Raw genomic sequence first — 24,797 nt, forward strand, 5'->3', positions numbered from 1 at the left:
CACCCTTTGAGGCTCGTCTCACCTAATTGACAAGAAGTTTTGTACTTTCTATTATAATATAGTTTTTTATTCTTTATTTTTTGACATTATAGTTATAAAATAGACATTATTAAACTAAAATATCCATTTTGTGTGTTTATATACTAATTTCTTTTTATTATTTTCTTATTTGTTAGGGTTTAATCAACACAAACATTGCTAAATGCTGTATTGAACCCTTAAAGACTTCGAAACCTGAACCACTAAGTAGGGAAGAGCTTAAAATTTTGTCTAATCAACACATTTTCTTCTTCCATATATTCTTCTACTAGTACTACTTTTTCTTTTCTTCTTTTCCTATAACAAAAATAAGGGTTCAGTCCCTATATTTTTGAAATTTCTTTTCCTTCTTTTTCTTTTCATGAATATGTTGACTTTCTATACTTTAACATGAACTCTAAACTTTTCTTATGAAAATTATGAATAATTATTAAGGAAATATGGTTATAGTACCTAGGGAACTACTGTAGAATCTATGTTTTCTACATAAAAAAATCCATCACCTAGGAAACTAGGCGGCAAGGTGCCCCCCTCGCCCTATCTCTCCCTGATCGCAGTTAATATAAAGAAAAAAGACTAGGCCTATCGGTAATGTGGTTGACACCCCTGAGTCAATAATCCAGTGGTCACAAGGAATTGAAGAAACATGCAGAGTAGTGGCAAGTATTACCCTCTCTCTCCTTTCCTATTCACCCTAATAGTAGATGTGTTGGGGAGATTGATTTCAAAAGTAGATGCAAGGGGTCTAATAAAAGTGTTTTCAGCAAGAAGAAGAAAAGGATAAGAAGAATGACGTGAGAACCAAAAAGAAACCACTGTTGGCGGTGCCCAGCATTGCTATTTATATGTTAGGGCGAACAAGACAAATAAAAAAGAGGAAAAGACGAAAATACCCTTTTGTGGCATATAGTACAGATTTCATCACTCCCCCTCAAATGGGGGTGTAGATGTCAATCATCCCCAACTTGTCACAAAGATTATAATGTCGTAGTGAGCATAATCCTTTAGTAAGAACATCTGCAAGTTGTTCATCAAACCTAATGTAGGGAGTGCACACTTATCCCTTCTCAATTTTCTCTTTGATGAAATGTTTGTCCACTTCAATATGCTTGGTTCTATCATGGAGAACTGGGTTGGCTGCAATGTTGATGGCAGCTTTGTTATCACAATAGAGTGACATAGGATCATCAAAAGGAAATCCTAATTCATTCAATAGGTTATTGATCCACAGTAACTCTACAACTCCATGTGACATAGCCTTGTATTCTGCCTCTACACTTGACCTGGCCACCACACTCTGTTTTTTGCTTCTCCAAGTCACAAGGTTTCCACCAACAAAGGTACAATATCCACTGGTGGATTTTTTGTCATCCACTGAGTCGGCCCAATCTGCATCTGTATACACCTCTACTCCCATGTGCCCATGTTTCTTAAAGAGTAAACCTGCCCCTTGAAATTTCTTCAGGTACCTAAGAACTCTCTGTATGTTGCCTCTAAGTGTGCCTCCTTAGGTGCATGCATGAACTGACTAAGGACACCCACAGCATATGCTATGTCAGGCCTGGTCATGGATAGGTAGAGAAGCTTTCCTACAAGTCTTTGGTACTGCCTTGGATCTTTCAAGAATTCACCACTGCAATCCCCAAGTTTGTGATTTACATCTATAGGTGTGTCAGCTGGTTTAGCTCCTAGCTTCCCTATATCCTTTAGGAGATCTTGCTGAGAGGTGCCTTGCTGAGAGCTGGGTGTACTTCCTTTGGGTAATGAAGATGCCTTGCTGAGAGCAAGCAACCTCAATGCCAAGGAAGTTACGCAAGTGCCCTAGGTCCTTTACCTCAAATTGTGTAGCAAGAAATTTTTTTAACCTCTGAATCTCTGAGACCCAGTCTCCAATGATGACAAATCATCTACATAGACAATCAAGGCTGTTGTTTTTCCTTGTTCCCTCTTTACAAAAGTGTGTGGTTAGATTGGCACTGCTTAAAACCCATTTGTTGAACTACTTGATGAAACCTGCTAAACCAAGCTCTTGGAGATTGCTTTAGACCATACAAAGATTTCTTCAATTTGTAGACTTTCTGTTCACTTCCCTTAACATAGAAACCAGGGGGTTGAGTCATATACACTTCCTCTTCCAAATCACCATTTAGGAAGGCATTCTTTATGTCAAGTTGGTGAAGCTCCCATTCAAGATTTGCAACTAAAGACGGGAGAACCTGGATAGAGTTCATTTTTGCAACCGGAGCAAAAGTCTCGGCATAATCAACTCCATGCACCTGTGTGAAACCGTTCACAACTAGCCGAGCCATGTACCTTTCCACAAACCCATCTGCCTTATGTTTTATAGAGAAGACCCATTTGCACCCTACAGGTTCCTTTCCCTAAGGAAGATCTACCAGTTCCCACATTCCATTCTTGTGGAGAGCATTGATCTCTTCTTTCATTGCATTTGTCCATTTAGGAACAAGTAAGGCCTCCGCAACACTCTTGGGAAGGGTAATACTATCAATGGAAGATAGACAAGCACGAAAGGAAGATGAGACATTCTCATAGGATAAAAAATGAGATACAGGGTGGTGTGTGGTGCATGATCTGACACCTTCCTTTTTGCAATAGGGAGGTTTAGATCACAACTTGAAGTGTCAATATGAATAGGTTCAGGAACATCAACTGGAACAATAGCACCTGGGTGGGGTGAAGGATCCAGCTTCTGAGATTCTGATGGCATTGGTGGCATGGTTTATGGTGGCTCTGTGGCTATTGAACTATGTTGGCTTTGATTTTTGTAGTGCAATCTCCAAAAGACACGAAATAGAGGAGCCTCAGGAATAGAGGGCAACAAAACTTGAGTCTAACTCTGTTTCTTCTCAACTCTACTCTCCCCCTAAGGAGAAACAGGGAAGTACAGAACATCTTCAAAGAAAGAGACATCCATAGAGACACAATATTTTTTAGACACAGGGTCAAAACAACGACAACCTTTCTAAGCAAGGGGATAACCAAGAAAAATACACACAATAGCCTTAGGATCAAACTTACCACGAGTAGGAGAGAGATCATGAACAAAACACTTACATCCAAAGACCCGCATAGGGATAGGAAACAAAGGAGCTTTAGGGAAAAGGAGCTGATGAGGAGACCTATATTCCAATACCCGAGATGGTGTTCTATTGATGACATAGGCAGCAGTTAGCACAGCATCCACCCAAAATCTTTTAGGAACATTCATCTGTAACATTAATCCTCGAGCAACTTCAAGGAGATGTTGATTTTTTCTTTCTACAACCCCATTTTGTTGTGGGGTTTTGGCACAAGAGCTCCTGTGTTGAGAGCCACAGGAGGCAATGAAATCTGTGAGGTCTCCATGGAAATATTCCTTGGCATTATCTGATTGGAAGATTCGGATCTCGGATTGAAATTGGGTGTAAACCATATGCTGAAAGTCTTTCACAATTTTAGGAACTTCCTCCCATGAGTGCATAGGATAAATCCAAGTGTAGCGAGAGAAGTCATCAACAAAGGAAATAAAATACTTGTAACCAATCTCAGTTGGAAAATTAACAGGTCCCCACACATCTGAATACACAATTTGAAAAGGAAATTCTGATCTTTTATTACGTAAAGGAATGGGGTTCTACAATGTTTACTCAGTTGGCACACTTGACACTGAAAATCACTAATAGACAAAGACTTAAACAACTCTTGAAACAAAAACTTTGAAGACTCAAAAGAAACATGGCCTAAACAGTGGTGCCACAAAATAATCTGACTCTTATTCGACGGACTCAAGACTCTGAAACTGTACGACCAACTTTGTTCTCTAGCACGTACAGACCATCCATCGTCCTCCCGGTAGCCAAATCCTGAAAAACACAAGAATGTGGAAAAAAGTTACTGAGCAATTCAAAGCATGAGTAATACTACTAATGGATAACAAATTAATGGGTAATTTTGGAACATGTAGGACATTAGATAAGGAGAGGCCAAAAGGAAAAGATATAGATCCTTGACCAGCAATGAAGGAGAATGATCCATTTGCTAGCATCACTTTATCTTTGCCAGAGAGAAGAGAATATGTTTGAAACAAGGTTGAGTTACTAGTCATGTGGTTGGATGCACCGGAATCAAAGATCCATAGGGATTCCGGGTTATCAGTAAACACACGGAAAGCTGAGGCAGAATTACCTGAGGAGGAGGCAAAAGAAGTAGAAGGTGTGGGTCCAGAATCAGCATTGCAGAGAGCCCTACCATATTGTTCTAGGTGGTCACGAAAGGAATTTATAATATCTTCCTTTGGGTCAGAAGAAGGGGGGCAGCCCTGAGAAGTACTCTGATGTTCATGAGATGCTAACTGAGCCAAAGTAAACTTCTTCTGGTATGGCTTCTTGCTTAGCTCTTGTGCTGATTTCTTACCCAATTCCTGTGACCATTTCGGTTTCCCATTCAATTCCCAGCAGGTTTAACGAGTGTGCCTAGGTTTTTGGCAATGAGTACACCACATTTTGTCTTTATCATCTGTCTTTTTCTGATTTTCCCCTTTTCTCGGTGCCCCGGTGTTACCCCTTACAGCAAGGGCAATGGTCCCCCCCTCAGGAGGATTCATGGCAGACTTCCTACTCTCTTCAGATTGAATAAGTGCATAAACCTCTTGGACAGACGGAAGATCCTTGCTGCCCAAAATCTGAACACGAATAGGTTCATACACAGGATTCAAACCCAGAAGGAAAGTGAACACCCTTTGTTGTGAAACTAACTTTTTATATGCTTTGGCATCCTTTTCGCTTTCCACTCAACGTTCTGGTAATAGTCAAGTTCTTTCCAAACTGAAGTGAGGGCAGAATAATATGTCAATAGGTTCCTTTCTCCCTGCTTACATGTCGAAGATTCTGCTTGTAGTTGGTAAATTCTAGCATAATGTTTCTGCTCTGAGTAAGTTGCTTGTGCTTGGTCCCATATTTCTTTTTCTATCTCAGCCCACATAAAATTTTGTTTGATAGATGGTAGCATGAATGTAAAAAGCCAGGACATAATCATGCAATTTTCTTGGTCCCACTTATCGTATTTTGCAGTACCAGCCCTAGGTTCCTTTATTTTCCCATTAACATATCCTACCTTACCCCTGGCTGTGATATACAGCCGCATTTCCTTAGACCAAGCCAGGTAGTTCCTACCATCCAACGGGGTGATAGTCATTGGGAAATTCATGGAGTCATGACCACTACTCATTCCACTGTGATTCATGGTGGTTCTCGAAGTTGCAGACTCTTCAGCGTTCATGGTTTTAGTCTATACGCACCACAAGAGAAGACACAACCCTCACTCTGAGTAAATAACAATAAAAAAACCAACTTCTGCTGCGATACTGGTCACCTGAACACTCTCACATGTGTAACAGATCCTCCAAGGCTAATATTAGCCACAAACATCAGTAAACAGCTGCTGTACCAGTCAGCCGAACCAGGTCACTCATGACCTACAGATTTCTTCACAAAGAAAAAAGGGTTTTCTGGATCATCCGATCCACAAAGGGATTAAACCCACCTTATATCATTCGGTCAAGGCAAAAGAACCTTAACCTGTTCTTGGTATCAGCACCAAGAACAAAAAAAAATTTACAAAGTGTCCCTGATCAGTCTGAGAGAATTCTGGGTTTTCCAGTAACACAGTAGGGAACAACAGAGAAAAAAAAAGAACAGCCGACCTCTTAGGAAGATTCAGCCAATCATTAACACCTCCCAGAATCGCTTTAGTCGAGTTTAAGCCCAGAACAGACGAAGGATATGCAGTCGAACAGTTCTCAGGTCCAGAACATCAGTGTGCTTCCTTTGTTCTTAGTCCAAAAATCACAGAACACTCAGCCGATGCAGTTGAGGAGATTTTACAGATCACCGACCTGCTCTGATACCATGTTTTCAGCAAGAAGAAGAAGAGGAGAAGAAGAATGACATGAGAGCCAAAAAGAAATCACTGCTGGCGGTGCCCAACATTGCTATTTATATGTTAGGGCAAACAAGACAAAATAAAAAGAGGAAACGATGAAAATGCCCTTCTGCGTTATATAGTACAGATTTCATAAAAAAGGATGGAGAATTGGTGGGGAAGAAGTATCTCTTACTCATCTACAGTTTGCTGACGATACAATTTTGTTTTGTGATGGTGGAGATCAGGGGTGGGTGAAGAATCTCAGAGTTGTGGTGAAACTTTTTGAACAAATGTCAAACTTAAAAGTAAATTTTGAGAAAAATTGCATATCTGGAGTGAATATGGGAGAGGGGGAGATGGATGAGTGTTTTGGTACTTTGGGGTGCGCGACTGCGTGGTATCTAGTTAGCCTATGAAATACCTAGGTCTTCCTCTAGGTGATAACCCTGGGAAAGTGAGTTTCTAGTCCCCAATGGTGGAGAGATTTGAAAAGAGACTTGCCTCTTGGAAACGAAATTACCTACCCATGGGAGGAAGGGTTACTTCAACTAGGTCCACTGTAGCTAAGTTGCATGTTTATTTTTTGTCAGTATTCAAGATTCCCAATGGAATAGCTATGAAGTTGGAGAAACTAATGAGGGATTTTCTGTGGGAACCCTAGGAGAGGAAGAAAAGGATCATAGGGTTAGGTGGGAAGTGGTTTGTAGGAGAAAGAAATTAGGGGCCTTGGGAGTTGGAAATGTATAGAAACAAAACTTAGCTCTTTTAGGTAAGTGGTTGTGGAGACTCCCTGATGAGAAAGAAAAGTTGTAGGCAAAGGTAGTGGTGAGCATTCATGGGACTACGGAAAATGGTTGGGACACTGGAATGAGAGCAAGGACTACAAGAGCATCCCTGTGGAAAGCCATCCAAGCTATCCTTTGTTCTTGCCTTGGATCAGGTATGACTTGCACGCTAGGAATAGTATTAAATTTTGGGAACATCTGTGGGTGGGGAATTCTCCTTTGAGGGATCAATACCCTTCTGTGTTTGCTTTGTCACTCTATAAAAACGAGCCTATGTCTACTTTCTTGGTTCCTTACAATTTCGGTTCTGGTTTTGATTGGGATTTGGGCTTAAGAAGGGCTATTAGGGATACTGAGTTAAGTTGTACTTTGTCTCTCTTGAGTGTACTTGATGGACCCTCATCAAGCTAATAGAAGAATTTAGAGCCCCACTCATGGTTTGTTTACTTGCTCTTCCTTTTTCAACACCCTAACCCAACCGGAATCCATTGGGGGTCTACATTTTCCTGTTAAAGAGTGTGTAGCAAACTTATCCCACCAAGGATTGGTTGTTTCTACTGGGAAGCTTACCTGGAAAGAATTAACACATGTGATGTGCTTCAAAGAAAAAGACTGAAGAGTTGTTTGTCTCCTTATTGGTGCTGTCTTTGTAAGGTTGCTGGTGAGAATTGCTACCATTTATTGATCTCTTGTTCATTTGCTAAAGGTTTATGGGAATGGTTTTCTTCTTTGTTTGGTTGTAAGTGGGCCCCTCGATCAGATGTGAAAGGTTTGTTTGCTCCTTCCTTCTCCAGATTGCCAAAGAAAAGGGGAAAAATAATGTGGCATTGTGTGAGAGCTGTTGTTGTTTGGACAATATGGGAAGAAAGGAACTCCATAATCTTTTCATGGAGGGAGAGGAATAAGGAAACCATTTAGGAGGTGATTTGTTCTATGGTATTCCATTGGCTTAAATCAATTGATCTTTTCAACAAGGTCTCAATAGATGATTTATCAAGTAAATGGAAAGAAATTGCCTTTTCAGCTCCGGTTCAAGAGGCTTCAGTTCCAATTTGGTCCCTTCCAAATGGATTCTATAAACTGAGCTTTGATGGAAGCAGTATCGGAAACCCAGGGCCTTCAGGTATTGGGGGTGTTATAAGGGACGTTTAAGGGAACATTACTAGTTTAGAAGGTGAGAGGGATAAGTTGTGGACTAGGGTAGTTCTGAGTATTCATGGTCAGGTAAATGACGGCTAGGACTCTGCAATTTTGGCAAGGTCTAATGGTGCCTCTCCTTGGAAATCAATACATGCCATTCTTCCTTCTTTTTTGCAGTACATCAGGTATGACCTCTACTCTGGAAATCATGTAAAATTTTGGGAGCACATTTGGGTGGGTGAGGTACCTTTGAAAGATCAATTCTCCTCTTTGTTTTCCCTCTCTAGGTATAAAGGCAAGGTTGTATCCAGTTTTCTAGTTCCTTCTTAGTCTAACTTTATGTTTGATTGGGATTTGGGGTTCAGAAGAGGCTTAAGGAATGTAGAGGTTGAAGATGTCTTGAATCTGGTTCAGATCTTGAACGGGGTGGTGTTGTACCCCTCTAAGCGGGATAAGAGACTATGGACCCCAACTCCCTCTGGGACCTTCTCTTGTTCTTCCTTTTTAAGTCTCTCTAACCTTCGACCAATAATTTTGCACAAAATTTTCCTTTTAAGGATGTCTGGGGTGAGCCGATTCCTCCAAGGGTTGGAGCCTTTTGTTGGGAAGCCTTCCTAGAAAGGTGTAATATTTATGACTTACTCTAAAGAAAAAGGCCTTTTTCGTGCTTGTCTCCTAATTGGTGCATTCTTTGCAAGGCTAACGATGAAAGCTCCTACCACTTATTAATTTCTTGCCCCTTTGCTGTTTGATCTTTGGGACTAGTTTCTTTCCTTATTTGGTTGCAGGTGGACCCCACCACCAAATATTCAAAGCTTGTTTAGCTCTTTGTTCCTTCGATGGCCAAACAAAAGGGGAAGGATTATGTGGAGATCTATGAGGGCTGCTATTTGCTGGACCCTATGGGAGGAAAGGAATGCCAGAAATTTTTCTGAAAATGGAAGTAGTAAAGAAAGCCTTGTTGAAGTAATAATAGTTAGGGTGGTGCACTGGCTTAAATCCTTGGACCTGTTTGTTGATGTTTCTACAGACATGTTGCTGAATAGCTGGACGGAGGTGGCAAATTTTGCTCCTACTCACCCTTCTGTTTGTCCTGTGTGATCACCACCAGCCTGTGGCTTTACAAAGCTAAAATTTGATGGTAGTAGTGAAGGAAATCCAGGTCCGTCAGGAGTAGGAGGGGTCTTCAGAGATGATGATGGGAGGATGCTTGCAATGTATTCAGGTCCCATTGGGGTTGGGGACTCTCTTAAAGCTGAGATCCATGCTGTACTGAAGGGGATAAGGAAGACTAAGGAACTGAATATACAAAGTTAGTTGTTGAAGGGGACTCAAAGCTGGTGTTAAGCTGGATACAGAAAAAGAGTGGACTTTGGAAATTTGCTAATGAGAGGAGGGAGATTAAGTGACTGACTAAAGGACTAGAAATCCATTTTCAGTGGGTTAAGAGAACAGAAAATGCTTTTGCTGATGCCTTGGCAAAGCAGGGGGTGGGAAGGGATAAAATGTTTTGGGCTGTTCTGTAATTATTTCTTTGTTGTCCTCCTGGAGAGAGTTAAGCCTTTTTATCTCTCTCTAGAGTGCAGTAGCTACATTTTTTTTATTAATCTAATGGGTTCCTGTTATTGATAAAAAAAAAAAAGAAATGTGCAAATTCCTTTGCTGATGGGTTAGCAAAACAAGGGGTGAATAGGGAGAACTTGTTTTGGGCTTGTTAGAGTTAGCCGAATAAGGGTAGATTAGTCAACTCACCTTGGTTAAGTTATGAGCTTATGTGGCAGTCTTATTAGAGGTTCTCTGTCCCATACTTAAGTAGGGGCAGTTTAGTCCTTGTACATTTAATTAGAAGCCTAATCACTATTAAGAGGTCGACTGATTGGGTTTAGCTATTAGGTTCGACAGTTCTTTCATCTTCTTCTTCTTCTCTTCTTCTTCTTCTTCTCCTTCTCCTTCTCCTTCTTCTTCTTCTTACTGGTTTGGACTACTGTAGCTACAGTAGAAACAGGGCTCAACTGTAATTTTTTTTTGTAACGTTTCTTTTGTTGGGGAGACAAGAGAGGTTATCTCCCCTTTGTAATCTTATTTCTTTAATTAATGAATTCATTTGCTATTGATAAAAAAAATGGTTGGGACAGAGTCCTCTGGTTTAGATTTGCCCCATGAGATCTTGTTGATACTGCATGTATAGCTTTGGCATTTACACATTTTTAGCTAAGGGTTAGACCTTTGGTGATGATATTAAAGACGACGCTTTGGAGAATGCTAAGAACTAGATGAGGATATAGGAATAGGCAAGGAAAAAAGCCTAAGACTAAGAAAAAAAAAGATGTTTGTAGATATATAAGACTTTTGAGACATCAAACCATAACATATTGTACCCTTTTTGAGCTAAAGAGTAACCTAGGATCCAACTTCCCAGACAAAGGAAATAGATATAAACAAAACATCTACACTCAAAAGTAGTAAGGTGTATAGAGTACAATGGTTGACTATAATGAGCCATTTGCTCTAATTTCTAACATGAATTCGATATGGGTTCTATTATATCTATAGCTAGAAATTTTGAATGGTCACTTCATCAATTGGATATGATGAATGCCTTCCTTAATGGAGACTTAGAAGCAAAGGTATATATAGTGTAATTACTAGGTTTCCAACTTGAAGGTAGTGAATAAAAGTTTGTTATTTGAAAAAGTCCTTATATGGACTCAAACAGTCCCCTAGAGCATGGTTTGAAAGGTTTAATAAGATACTACAATATGTAGAATTCCAACAATTTCAAATTGATCGCATCTTGTTTGTTAAGAGGGAACAAGACTAAATTTTAGTTCTTAGTATACATGTTGGTAATCTTGACATCACTGGAAATTGAACAGTTAAAAAAGTTACTTGACATCACAATCAAGGTGAAAGATCTAGTCAGATTAAAGTGCTTTCTAGGGATTGAAGTTGCTAGGCCTTACAATGGTATCTTAGTTTTCCAAATTACATCGTAGATATACTCAAGGAAACTAGTACAAAGGCTCAAACCAGCTGATACACCTATGAAGTTTAACCTAAAACTTGATAAAGATTGCAGAGAGAAGCTTTTATATGTGAGACAATTCCAGAGGTTGATACTTCGATGCATGTCTATGACTAGACCAGATATTGGATATATTCAGTTCTCAACGAGTACATACATTCTTCTACAACAGCCCAATTTACTACTGAGCATTTTCTTAGGTACTTAAAGAAGCACCCAGGGAGAGGTATTCTTTTCTCTAATGGTTATCTTTGAGTTGAAGTGTAGATGTTGATTTGGATGGTTCTGTTGATGATAGAAGATCTATCACAAGTTCCTGCACATTGAGGGAATTTAGTGACATGGAAGAACAAGAAGTAAGCAATTGTTGCCAAATCTAGTGTTGAAGCCAAGTATAGGGCTATTGGTAAGGTCTTGTGGTTAAGGAGCTTACTACTGAATTGGGGTTTCCCATGAGAGGTTCAATGTCTTTATTGCAATGACAAGGTAACAATAAACATTGCTTGTAACCATGTTTAGTATGAGAGGACCAAGCATATTGAAATAGATGTGCTTTTATCTGATAAAGAGTCGAGAAGGGTGAAATGCCTTCTTTTTTGTAAACTCTATAGATCAATTAGCTGATGTTTTTACCAAAAGTGTATCTACCCAATGCTTAATATGTTTGATTACATTAAATGAAAGGGTACTTTGGTAATCATCCTTAATATGTTTGACCCTAAATATGCCACCCACTCTGAATTTGCTGCTCTTCAACACTCTTTCTTTTTTTTCTTATTTCTACCTCTTTTTCTGTGGCAGACAACAATATACTGTCCTTGTTTTTTTTTCAATTTCCTTTCTAATTTGAATTTTAAAGGACAAATAAATATAAATTGATGAAGTCTAAGGAATATAAGGATATACATACTACATCAGTTCTAACGATAATCTCTATTAAAATCTTTTGCAGATACCAGGACTCCGTCGACCACAGCAATAGTTGCCTTGAATTAAATACCAGAGAAATCAAGGGAAAAAGGTCATTGATTTGACAAGCATCAAAGATGAGCTGAGAAAACCAAATCAAATCAAGTTCGGTTGATTCTAAAATGTCGTAATGAATGTTGTTGAAGATCCTCTAACCTTATTTCCTGGTTTTCAAATTTTAGAAAACCAAATCAAATTATGGGACCTGCTTTCCTGAAATACTGGGGTTTGGAAAATGACTACGTTGGCAAACACCCTTTAGATTATGGAGTTCTGAACCAAGGGTGGCATTTGTATGGTAATACAATTTTTGTCAGAGGTTTGTTCATTTCAACTTTCATTCAAGATTTTTTCAGTTTTGACTTCAATTAAGTTTACAAGTATTATCTATAACCTATCCCAGCTATATATTAGGGCAGATTAAATTAAAATTACACGTTGGTTCTGTTTCAAAGGATTTTCATATTGGACAGATTCTATATAAATCCGGACAAATTTCACCGCCCTCAAAGTTGAGTAGATCCCTAAAGATGACATGACGTGTAAGATTATTCTATATGCAGGGAGCATTAGAGTTTAGTATAGATCTCCAAAACAATAATCATTGATATTTTATCAAGAACACAAAATGTCTAAAGCTTGATCTGGAGAATCCTTCACTGATGCCAACTTGCATCTTGGAGGCAGTAAATGCCTAATTTACACATCCTATGTCAAAAATGTGATCGACATATGATGCATGGTTAAAGAACCCCTTTCCATGGTAATACAATTGCTGTTTTTACTTGAAATCCCAATTTGGCATTCTTATAAGATGCCTTTACACGCATTTTTAATTTAGGCCTCTTTCAACTGTAAACAGCTAACAGTTGTATGCCAATTTGTGTTGATCAACTCAAAATATTTAAGGTAAAAACATCAACAGTACCAATCACTACCAAATACAATCAACATTAGGAATAATTATGATAAATCCAGTCAACGTGATATTATCATTCTAGACTAATCTAAGGATTGGGTTTTTTTTCCTATTTCCTATTTGAAGTAGAAAGGGTGGATTTGAGTCTAGTTGAGCCAAATATTTATTTGGCTATTCGAGTTTAGCTTGATAAAAAAACAAAATTTGAACTCGATTCAAGCTAGAGATTTGAGCTTCAATTCAACTTGATTCAAAAGTTCATATGTTCTAGTTCAGCAATGAGCCAATCTTCATAAAAAAATTGTACATGTAAAAAATTACACATATAATATTTACATATAAAAATGATTTATTATTAAACACAGATTAAAAATATTATATATAATATAAGCTTGATTAGTGTCAGCACTTGATTTTTGTTCAGTCCACCGCTTGGATCCCCAATTCACTCCGAACACTTGATTAGACTATTTTAATCTTCTTGAAACATCAAAAAACTCAAATAGCCTAAATTTCAACCTAAAAGCCTTCAGATCCACCATTAAACCTACTCATTGCCAATTTGATAGCCTCGATTAACCCCTATTTACACCATCAAACCCTTGACATTTTAAAATAATGGTTTGTAAATTTTCAACTTAAGATTCCTCCGTTTACCCAAGGTTTAAAATTTTGCAATGTATCGGCCCGTATCGACAGGTACATATCGTATTTTTGGCTTATTGACACAGGGAACGGTACTAAAATGCATGTACCATTCCTATTCGTCATTTCCTATGTGAATTGTGGCATTTCAACATGTTTTGTGCACGTATTGGTCAATATGCTACCGATACAGTAGCACATCAACTGATACACTACAAATTTACTGTGTTGCGAAAACAATTTTAAAGAAGGCTTCTAAACCCACTTTAGAAGCTTTCTTTCTTCCTAAAACTCTCTAGAACTCTTCCTTGTCCTTAGAGAGTGAGATTTGTTGCAAATCTGGAAGAAAACCCACAAGATTGTGACATCTATCAAGTTTTTCCAAGTTGTTTCAAAAGGGGCGATAATAGGTATGGTTTTTTTTACAAGATTTTTGTGTTTTCTTTTGGCCGGATGCTTAGAAACATTGTTATGTGTGTAGATATGCTTCCCTTGTGTTAAAAGCTGCACATATTTTGCTGATATAAGTAGATATTTGTGAGTATTTGAAGAAATTTTAGAATAATAAAAAAGACGAAAAAAATGAAAATTTTATGTTTTTATGTGATCAACCTCTAAAGATTGGTTATGTTTGAGATCTATGGATGATCTACCATACCTCTAAAAATTTAAATTTCTTTTAAAATAATTAACTTTTTATTATTATCTTTTTATTTTTATGTGATCTAACCATATAGGTTGAGTATATTGTAGAGATAAGACTGATCTAACATACTCCATAATTCCATCCTTAAATATCATGTAAAAAATTTAATTTGTTTTTGTTTTTTGTTTTATTTTTTATTTTTAGATTAAAAATGTTTAGTTATTTCTCTAATATTTGCCATGATCTAATCATAAATATTTATTATGTTGTAAATATATGGGTGATCTATTATGTCCATAAATCCATTTAACTTTTCTGTTACATATTTATTTTTTTTAATTTTAGTGTAGATATTTGTGAGTATTTGAAGAAATTTTAGAATAATAAAACAATACAAAAAATGGAAATTTATGTTTTTGATGTGATCTACCTCTAAAAATTGATTATGTTGTAGATCTATGGATGATCTACCATAACCATAGATCAATTAAAATTTATTCTAAAATAATTAATTTTTTAATTTTATAGGTTGAGTGTATTGTAGAGATAACACTGATTTAACATACTCCATAATTCCATCCTGAAATATCATGTGAAAATTTAAATTTATTTTTTGTTTTATTTTTTATTTTTAGATTAAAAATGCTTATTTATTTCTCTAATTTTTTGCTCGGATCTAATCATAAATATTTATTATGCTATAAATATATGGGTGAACTATAATGTCCATAAATCCATTCAATTTTTCTATTACATGCTTATTTTTTTTAATTTTAGTGTAATTTTTAGAATAAACATGGAAAATAATTATTTAAATAAAAATAAATAATTATTTAAAATTTATAGAAAAAAATGTTTGGTTAAATAATCATTACATACTTACATGACTAGTTAAAAATGTTACATAATTATTTGAATAAATAATTTTTAATTGTTTAATTGCATTAGATAACAATTAACAAAATTTTTAATGTAACTAAAAAGAATTTATGTGAATATTTAAGAATGTTTAAAAAAAATTACAGAATAAAAGGCATTGATATAATTCACATGATAATTGTGGACTCAAAAAATTTGTAAATAATTGTTATTTGTTTAATTGGATTAGATTATAAGTGAAAAAAATATTTCAAAAAGTAAAAAAAAGAGATTTCCTAATAACACTTGAAGTTTTGTTTAGTAACAAATTAACACTTAAAATTGGATAATTTATTTAATAATAGAATTTTGATGTGATTCATATAATGTTGTAAACATAGTGGATATTTATAAATTTATTTGTTAAATTAGATGATTTTAAATTTTTAAATGTGTAAACATGATGGATAATTGGGCACTTGATGATTATTATTTCTTAAATTAGATAATTTATTTAATTACTTGTTAGATTTATGATTTATTATTTATGAATATTTTATTAGATATTATTTTATAACTTTAAATTTTCAATTAATTTTTATGCATATGCATTATGATAGTGTGACATTATGAATATGTGATATTTGGGATATAGAATTTCACCATGTAAACCTTCGACATGGCACTTAAAAGATAAAAAGAAGATATTGGTTGGAAAGATGGCACAAGAGTTGATGATAATCGATTCCATACAAAATGTAACTATTGTGGGCTAGTTATGAAAGGTGGTGGTGTGACCCACCTAAAACATCATTTAGCAAGGGGATATTCAAATGTTGTCGATTGCCCTAAATTCCCCTTAGAAATTTTCAAGGCAATGCAAAATCATCTTAAAGAACAACAGATGTTAAGGAATTAACAAGAAAAAGACAAAAAAAAAATGATTAAAAGAATATTAGGGCCTAGAGATGATGATGATAAAGGGGAGGAGGAAGATGACATAGAATCAAGGCCTCAATATTTTAACATATATGATGATGATGCAGAAAAGTATAAATAACATATAATATGGGGCATGCATCACGAGCTGCATAATGGGAAGCGGAGTAAGTACAATGATTTCAGAGAAGTAAGTATGTATTTGTAGATTCAGATTATCAGGGGGTAGTGGATCATTACAAACATCCATGTCAAAGAGTAAAAGAAAATTATTCTATACATCGAGTATGAAATGAGCATTTTCAAAACTAAATCCCTTTAAAAAATCTTCATTAAGTAAGGACACTCCTAATAATGAAGAGATGGATACATATTTGTATAGAAACAAAGATGCTATATGGAAAAAACTTAAAGAGTGTTATGAGAAAGGCTTTGGACATAATATGAAAAGAGTAGTTGCAAAGTTTTTATTATACAATCACATTCCTACAAGTGTAACAACTTCATAATATGTAGAAAAAGGTTTAAAGGGGCCCACAACTTATGAGGTGATGGGAAAGTTTTTAGATGAAGAATTGGCTGAATTGAAAGACCATTTCAAGACATTTTATCATAAGGCTAACACCTATGAACTTACCATCATGTGTGATGGTTGGACATGGCCAACCAGATTGTCCATCATAAATTTTGTAATGTATTGCAATGGACAAACAATATTGCACAAATATATTAATGCATCATATGAGCGGCATAATTTACAATATTTGTATAAACTAATGAATTCAATGATTGATAAAATTGATCCTAAAAATGTTATCCAAATCATAATTGACAATAGAAGCTCTTATAAAGCATTTGGGAACATGTTGAAAGGAAATAAAAAACACATATATTGGAAACCATGTGCAGCCCATTATATTGACTTGATATTGAAAAATATTTTAAAATTACATAGTGTCTAATCTTATTGCAAAAGGGCGGAAAATTACAAGTTTCATTTATAATCATGCCATAGCTTTCAACTTGATGATAAAGTTACAAAAGATAGAGAATTAATACGTCTAGGACCTACCAAATTTGCTACTCATTACATTGCTCTATAAAGTCTTGTTTCTCAAAAAGCAGTAGTGAGAGCCATGATTGATTCAGATGAGTGGAAATTGTTGCAATGAAGTAAAACACCAGTAGGGCAAAAAGTTGAAAAAAATAGTCAGTAACATCAATTTTGAAGAGTAAATTTTCTGTATTGTAATATGATTAAGCCCATCGTTAAAATCCTTCAGATAGTTGATGGTGAAAACGAGCAACAATGGAAATTATATATAAAACAATGTAAACATCTATTTTAGTAATTAAAGAAGTTGGTAACAAACTAGTCCAAGTTCTTAGAGAATGGAATAGAAATAAATTTGGCAACATATTCAAAAGGAAAGAGGGTATCCTCAGGAGACTAGAGGAGGTGAAAAGGCAACAAGTTGATACAATGAATGATCCCTCACTACCTAACTTAGAGAGGGCTCTCCATAAACAATTAAATAATATCTTTAAGATAGGAGTTTTATTGGGCCCAAAAATCTAGAATTGATTGGATCAATCTAGGGGATAGGAATAACAAATTTTTTCATACAATGGCTATAATCAGAAGGGATAGAAATAGGATTATCTATATTAAAGATGAGGATGTAATATTAATTAATGATTAGAATGAAATTGTTGATTATTTTTGCAAATAATTTAATAAAAGATTCTTCATTGAAGGGACTTGTAATATTGAAAAAGTCATTACTGGTATCACTCCTTGTATAAGTGATGATCAAAACAATGATATTGGGAGTGATGTTACTGATGAGGAGATTCTCTGTGCCCTCAACTCTATGAAAGATCTTAAAGCTCCAGGTCCTGATGGTCCCAATGTTTTATTTTTCAAAAAATATTGGATTATTGTTAAGGGGTCAATGTGCTAAGTGGTGAAAGCTTTCTTTCATTCGATAAAGCTATGTAGGATTCTCAACAAAACCTTTATTTCACTTATTCCTAAGAAGAAAAATGTAGAATTAGTGGATTGTTTTAGACCTATAAGTCTATGTAATGTTATTTATAAAATTATTTCTAAAATTCTAGTTAATAGAATCACTTATATTGGATGAAATTATTTCCCTTTATCAGAGTGCATTTATTCCTAACAGGCAAATCAATAATAACATTCTTATTACTCATGAGATGATGCATTCTATGAGAAAGAAGAAGGGTAAAATAGGGGTGATGGCCTGCAAGATTGACATGGAGAAAGCTTATAACAGATTGGAGTGGAATTTTATTGGGAAAGTCTAGAGGAAATTTGGTTTCCATGAGAAATGGGTAAATTGGGTCTCACCCCACTAGAGGAAAAAGATAGGGGGAACCTCTTTCTCCCTACATCTTTGTTCTTTGTGTTGAGGCCTTAGCTAGAAAGTTGGAGCAAGAATCTTTATCTAGGGAAACCCTATTGGCTATAAAATTGCTAGAGGTGCTCCTAAGATTCCTATTCTGCAATTTGTTGATGATTGCCTTATTTTGCTGAAGCTACTATCCTTGCAGGTCTTAAAGTCAAAGAAATCCTTGATGACTTTGCAAAGGATTTGGGTTAAAGCACTAAGTTTGCAAAATCTTCAATTATTTTCTCTGAAAACATGCCCATGAGATTCAAGAAAATTTTAGCTAAATTTATGAAAATTCCATTAGAAGTAAACTATAAATCCTATTTAGGGGCCCCCATTATCAAGAGCATGGTTACAAAAAATACATTTCACAATCTCCATGAGAAAATTATTAGCAAGTTGGCTAATTGGAAAAAGAATTCTCTTTCTATAGTTGGAAGAATCACTCTTCTTAACTCTTCTGTCAATTGATTCCTCAGTTTGTTATGAGATCTTTTCAAATCCCAAAGAATATGATTGAGGGGATTAATAGAATTCAAAGGGGATTTCTTTGGTTTAACTTTGAAGGCAGGAAGCCAATTCACCTAATGAAGTGGGAAAAAGTTTGTACTCCTAAAGATAAGGGTAGTTGAGGCCTTAAGAACCTTGTCTGGGTTAATGAATCCAACCTTGCAAAATTAGGTTGGAAAATTCTTACTAATGAAAATAATTTGTGGGTCAAAATAATTAAAAGTAAATATCTAAAAACAAGCAATTTTCTAGATGCTAAAATCAAGAAAGGTATCTCGTGGAATTGGAGAGGGATCCTCTGGGATAGAGAGCTTCTTATGAAGGGTATGGGCTAAGAAATCGGTAATGGTAAATCAGTGAATTTTTTGAGAGATAGATGGATTGGAGATAAAGCACTGCTGATTTAGTTCCTCAAGGAAACATTGTTAATGAGGGACTCTTAGTTAGTGATGTGATTGATCAAGATTAGAAAGTTTGGAATAGAGAGGAAACATGCAGTCTTGTTCTATATGATATTTGGTTGAATGCTAATGGCAAATTTTCTTCAAATTCTCCCTATAGATTGAAATGTGGTATTGTTTCAAATCCAATAAATAGTTTTAATTGGAGTAAGAACATTTGGAAGCTAAAGTGCCCGCCAAAACTTCATGTGTTTATGTTCCTATTGTTGAACAATCGACTTCTGTCTAAGTCTCTTCTTAGACGCAAGGGGTTCAATATCGATGGTGGATGTCATGTTTGTGGTGAGGATAAGGATGCAGATCATATTTTTAGAAAATGTTCTATTGTAAGGAATTGTTGGAGGATTATTCTCCCAACTATTTAAGGGCTTGAAGATCAAGATAGGTCCATAAAAGATTGGTGGCTGGAGCTTTCAAAGAATTTATTGCTCGAGGAGGATGGCAAAAGGAAAAATGTGTATTCCTGTTATGAAGGACATGTGCATGAGTGATAGTTGTCGAGTTGTCGAGTGATAGTTATGTTTCTCTGAACCTTTGTAAGCTACCTTGGCCTTTAGCGTTTATGTGTTGTAGTAATTTGTGGGGACGTGCTACCCCCCGTCTTGTGTAGCCCCTTACGTTTATTATCAAAAGAAAAAAAAGAAACTGGCCTAAATTCCCAAAAGAAAATCATAAATATCACAGAGAAGAGATGGAATTCACAACTCGTTCATAATATTTACAAAATATGTATGTTCTTTCGTACATTTATATTATTTGCATTCAATCATTTATGTTGACTAAATATTTATAGTAATAATTAATATTATTGTATTTTTTGAATTTTAGTATATTATTTAAATCCAACATTTCAATATTCCATGGATCTCAGTGTTAATGAAGATTTGTTAAGTTCTTTAAAAGGGTGGATGCAAAGTTGGAGCCTAATGAAGATAATGCTTCCATTGCCATACAAGAGGTAAGTTGTAAGTATAAATTTTTATATAATTATTAGTTATTATTTGTTTATTTATTGCTCTTTATTTTTTATAAATTTATAAATGGAATAATATGTTTTGATGATTTGATCATATAATATTAATACTTTTTTATCTCAAATAGCAATAAGGTCAAATTATTCTATGAGGCACTAGGAGGATTTGGAGAGAGTTTAGCAAAGAGATTAATAAATAAAGCTGACCCAGGTATAATGGAGTTCTAAACTTCTAATATATTTTAGAATTATTAGTCTTTTAGTAAGTAAATTTTTATTTTAATGATATATGATATTGAAAGATTTTTTTTATATTTTTCAAATAAATGGTGGTTGATGTATGGTCAAGATGCCCCACATTTTTGCAAAATTGCAATCAAGGTATTATCACAAGTTACTTAATCTAGTGGTTGTGAACACGATTGGAGTACCTTCGGCCTCATTCATACGAAACAAAAGAATCGTATATCCTATGAGACTCTAGAAAAGTTGGTATATGTGCATTACAATATGTGACTAAGGGTTAGACATCTTATTACATATAGGAAGCATAAAAAAAGTCACTTTGACCTAATAAATCTTAATAACATATATGATGAAGATGATCTAGTATTGTCATACTTGGCAGAGAAGAAAAATACATCATTAGATGAGTTAGGTGATCCACCAAGACTTGATGCCTTTGTTGCTAGTCAAATAGAGGTAAATATTAATCAGTGGGTCAAAAAACAAGAGAAATAGAGAAAAGATACAACTAATGGTGATGATGATGATGATGATAGTGGTGGTGGTGGTGGTGGTGGTGATGATGGTGATGGTGTTAGTAATGTAGCTCGTAACATTAGAAACAATTAAGGTGCTAATTCTAGAGGTGGCCAAAATTAAGGCGATCAAGGTGGTGAATTTCTTAAATATATACTACAATATATGATTCAATGCCTTTTAATGAAAAACAACATTGTTCTAAGTGTATGGATTCATAGTTAATGAGTTAACGGGCAATTATGATTATGGAAAACAAAATGAGCAGAGCCAAGCTTATGATAAGCCTGGGAATGAAATGATGCAAGGCATGGGTAGCATGAATTTAAAATCATCTCTAGATTATGGATATGGCATGGGACACATGGCTACTATTCAATTTGCTCCTTATGGGTTTTTGGATTTTTGGTGATGGAGGATATGATAGTAGGCAAACTGATGATTCATCTTCATACAACAGAGAGTACACAACAATATGATTCACATGACTATGAATCAAGTTATCAATTTCAAAGTCATTATCAGCAATGCACTTGGGAGCAATGAGTATTTTATACAAACATATGTGAATTTTTATTCTACTAGGACGACTTGAAATCAATATTGTTGTTATGTCAGATTAGTTTAATGTTGATATGAGTAACTTTTAACCTGCACATAACTCCCTATGATATTGATGGTCATCACTTCTGATTCTATGTATGATTATAAATTGCCAAGTAATAATAATTTTTTATGATTTTATTCTATTTATTAATTATCTAATTTTAATAATTTTTATTTAAATAATTAATAAACACCATCACTTTGTCACCATTCACTAGTTTAATGAAGCCATTAAGATAATGAAAGTGATCAAGGTATGTTCTAACTTTTAACTTCTAGCTTCATCATATTGGGATTCACATGCTGAATTTGTAAATTATAATAGATTTAAAATTTGAAGTTGGAACTGAGTTAAGTAATTTATTAGATTATTCCCGTATGTTGATTATAAGATGTTTTTTCATGAAACCCACTAAAACATGTGATTTTTATGTATAAATAGTTCATTTAAGTCTTATATTTAGTGACATTGATGTTTATTTATGATTTATTGAAATATTTATAGCATTTCCATGTGTATCCATGAGTATCTGAGGCATATCGTGATATGTCTCTTAAATTTTCCTTTCTGATACACTTAGCGTTTTCAATACTTTGACCCTTGCGTTTACCCCTCCATGAAACCAAGATTTCATTTTGTGGCCATTCATTATCCTAAACACCTGCAACCCAAGTCCTCTTGAATTGTAACACCTTGAAACCAATCAAATTGTACCACTGAACTCCATACTTACCAAAATACCTACCCATAGAATTTTAACCCAAGATTCCTCCATTTACCCATCTATCAAACCAAGATTTCCTTTTAGATCCCCTCGTTGACCCAAAATTTCTAAATCTTGACCCCCTTGAACCAATTGGACATCACCATCAAATCCTAGACATTATAAAGTCCCTACCTATTGTTTGCCCCTTCATCGTAAATAGATTCCGTTTTGAAGCTTCAAATTATTGAATCAAGCACCCTCTAGATCTACTTGATCTGGGCCTAGTTGGGCCAATCTAATCCCATCAATCAATTCAGAATGCCCAAAAAACCCACGGAGGAAAATTTCAACAAAAATGTCCTTATTTATCCATTTATTTAAAAAGAAAATCGTTTCAATCAATCTCATTGGCCCCACGCACAAAACCATTGTATACGCCTAGACCCATCTCAACCCTTCAATCTTTGACCCAAAACTCCCACCACTAGATTAGAATCCTAGCTTGGCCCTCCTTGAACCCAAAATGACCGAACTACCCCCATAAACTTAATCGACTGTTCACCACCATTGTTGTGGATCAACGACGACAAGCCCGCTCTCCCATAACATATCTCTCCTTGCTCTTTCTTTCTCTCTTTCTCTTTGTCGTCCCCGACCACCCAGAACATATCTCTTGTCATTGCAAGTCATTGCAGCAATGTCTTTGAATGTAACTAGCGGCAGCAACGAATCCTCTGTCCCATAACTGATTCTATCCCTCTCTCTCCATTTTTCACCTCCACCAATCGGTTAAATCAGTTGTACATCATCTTCTAAATCTCATAACCAAACAAAGCGGCAAGGACCGAGAAATCTATCCTCTCTCTCATTCTTCTTCTCTATTCTTTCTCTCCTTCTCTTCTTCCACCTCCCATGTTTTCCTTTTCTTTCCTCTCTGTCTCCCTCTTTCCGTCTTCCAGACCACGCATCAGACCCTGTTTTGTCGTTGTTTGAATGTAACCAAACTTAGTCGAACCATCTTCTCCCATGCCCTCTATTTTTGTTGTTCCCCCATTGGTTTTAAGTTCTCTTTTACCTCTTCAAGCCAAGCCACACCTCTATTGTTCTATCTCTGCCTTCAGTCAAGCAACACCCATTGATAGCAGTAGCAACCCCGTTGCACCATTCACTATTTCATTTCGAGCTTGACCCAAGGATGTAGCATCACCCCCCTCCTCATTCATGTCGACCCCCGGTGGCAACCTACGATCATCATTCCAGTTTGAAGATAAGAGTTCTGAAATCGGAACTGAGAGAGACCTCCTTGTTCTATCAACCAAATATAAGTCCCGTTTGCATTATTCTTCAGGTTCATTTCTCTCTCTCTCTATAAAAAAAAAATATATATATATATATATATAATATATATATAATATGTATGTATGTATATATACATATGTATATATGTATGTATATATATATATATGTATATATGTATATTTCTTTTACCTGATTTCTGCCATCGATTAATGGAGGTTGAGGGAGAGGGAGAGAGTCGACGAGCTGGTGATGAGGTTCCCTCGAACCGGCTCCTATAAGCTCGATGCCCACCCAATCCCGTCGTAGCTTCCTCCAAATGCCTTGTTCGTTGAATGGATTAATTTTAACAGAAGATGTCTGCTAATTATCTTGAGGATGGATCATCACTTTAAGCTATGACTTAGGATTAATTTCTTTTGCTCTTTTTTTGTGTTTAAGTCGATGTTAATTCAATGTTGATTAGTTCAGATGATGTTTGATTTATGTAGACTATCTGTTTGTTTTTTCTCTTCATTTACTTGGACTCGGACTGAGCAGTCGTTGAATTGGACCTCTGGAGATCATGACTAGAGACCCTTTCTTTTGTCTTTAGTTCAATGTCTCTGATGCCAAAGTGGAAGAAGACGACTGGCTCGAATTCTCTTGGGAGGATTTCTTGCTATGGTAAATGAAAAAAATAAAAAAGAGAATAAGGAAGAGATGATATAGGGGGAGATGACAGATTAGGGTCGAGCAATATTCCTAGATTAGAATGAAGAGGGGTGTCGGTTGTAGAAAACAAAACAGATTTGAAATAAAAACAATAATAAATAAAAAATAATAATACAAAAAGATCAAAAAATGAAAATAATACTAAAGTGAAAATTTGTAATAACGGGTTTGGTTAGCATACCTGAATGTTTAACTTGATAGAAAAGATATATTTGCAGGGGGAATAAACTGAGTTTGTATCTCCTGCCCACAAGAACTTTGCCCGCGTCTACCCACGTAACATCGTAGCATAGTTGGAGAAATAAACAAATAGGGTTGCATAAATAAATAGCAAAATAATAAATAAAGTAAACAAAAAATATAAATAATAATAATAATAATAAATATAGAACATAAAAAGAAGAAAAATAATAAATAATAAATAAATAAAAATAGGGGAGATTCCCTTTTGTTTCCCAACTTTG

At 35.4% G+C, this 24,797-nt stretch overlaps 1 protein-coding gene across 1 annotated transcript in view; it reads left to right on the forward strand.

Moving 5' to 3' along the window:
* The window catches only part of LOC104589189 (esterase/lipase/thioesterase family protein), a 102,151-nt gene extending 89,883 nt beyond the window's left edge, over positions 1 to 12,268 (forward strand). The window contains exon 13 of the mRNA XM_010247423.2: positions 11,864 to 12,268. Coding sequence (XP_010245725.1) covers positions 11,864 to 11,893 — 30 coding nt within the window. The 3' untranslated portion in view covers positions 11,894 to 12,268. The remainder of the gene's footprint in view (positions 1 to 11,863) is intronic.
* Positions 12,269 to 24,797: the final 12,529 nt, after the last annotated feature.

Source organism: Nelumbo nucifera, chromosome 5 (assembly GCF_055504915.1).
Source record: "Nelumbo nucifera cultivar China Antique chromosome 5, China Antique-T2T, whole genome shotgun sequence".
Lineage (NCBI taxonomy): Eukaryota > Viridiplantae > Streptophyta > Magnoliopsida > Proteales > Nelumbonaceae > Nelumbo > Nelumbo nucifera.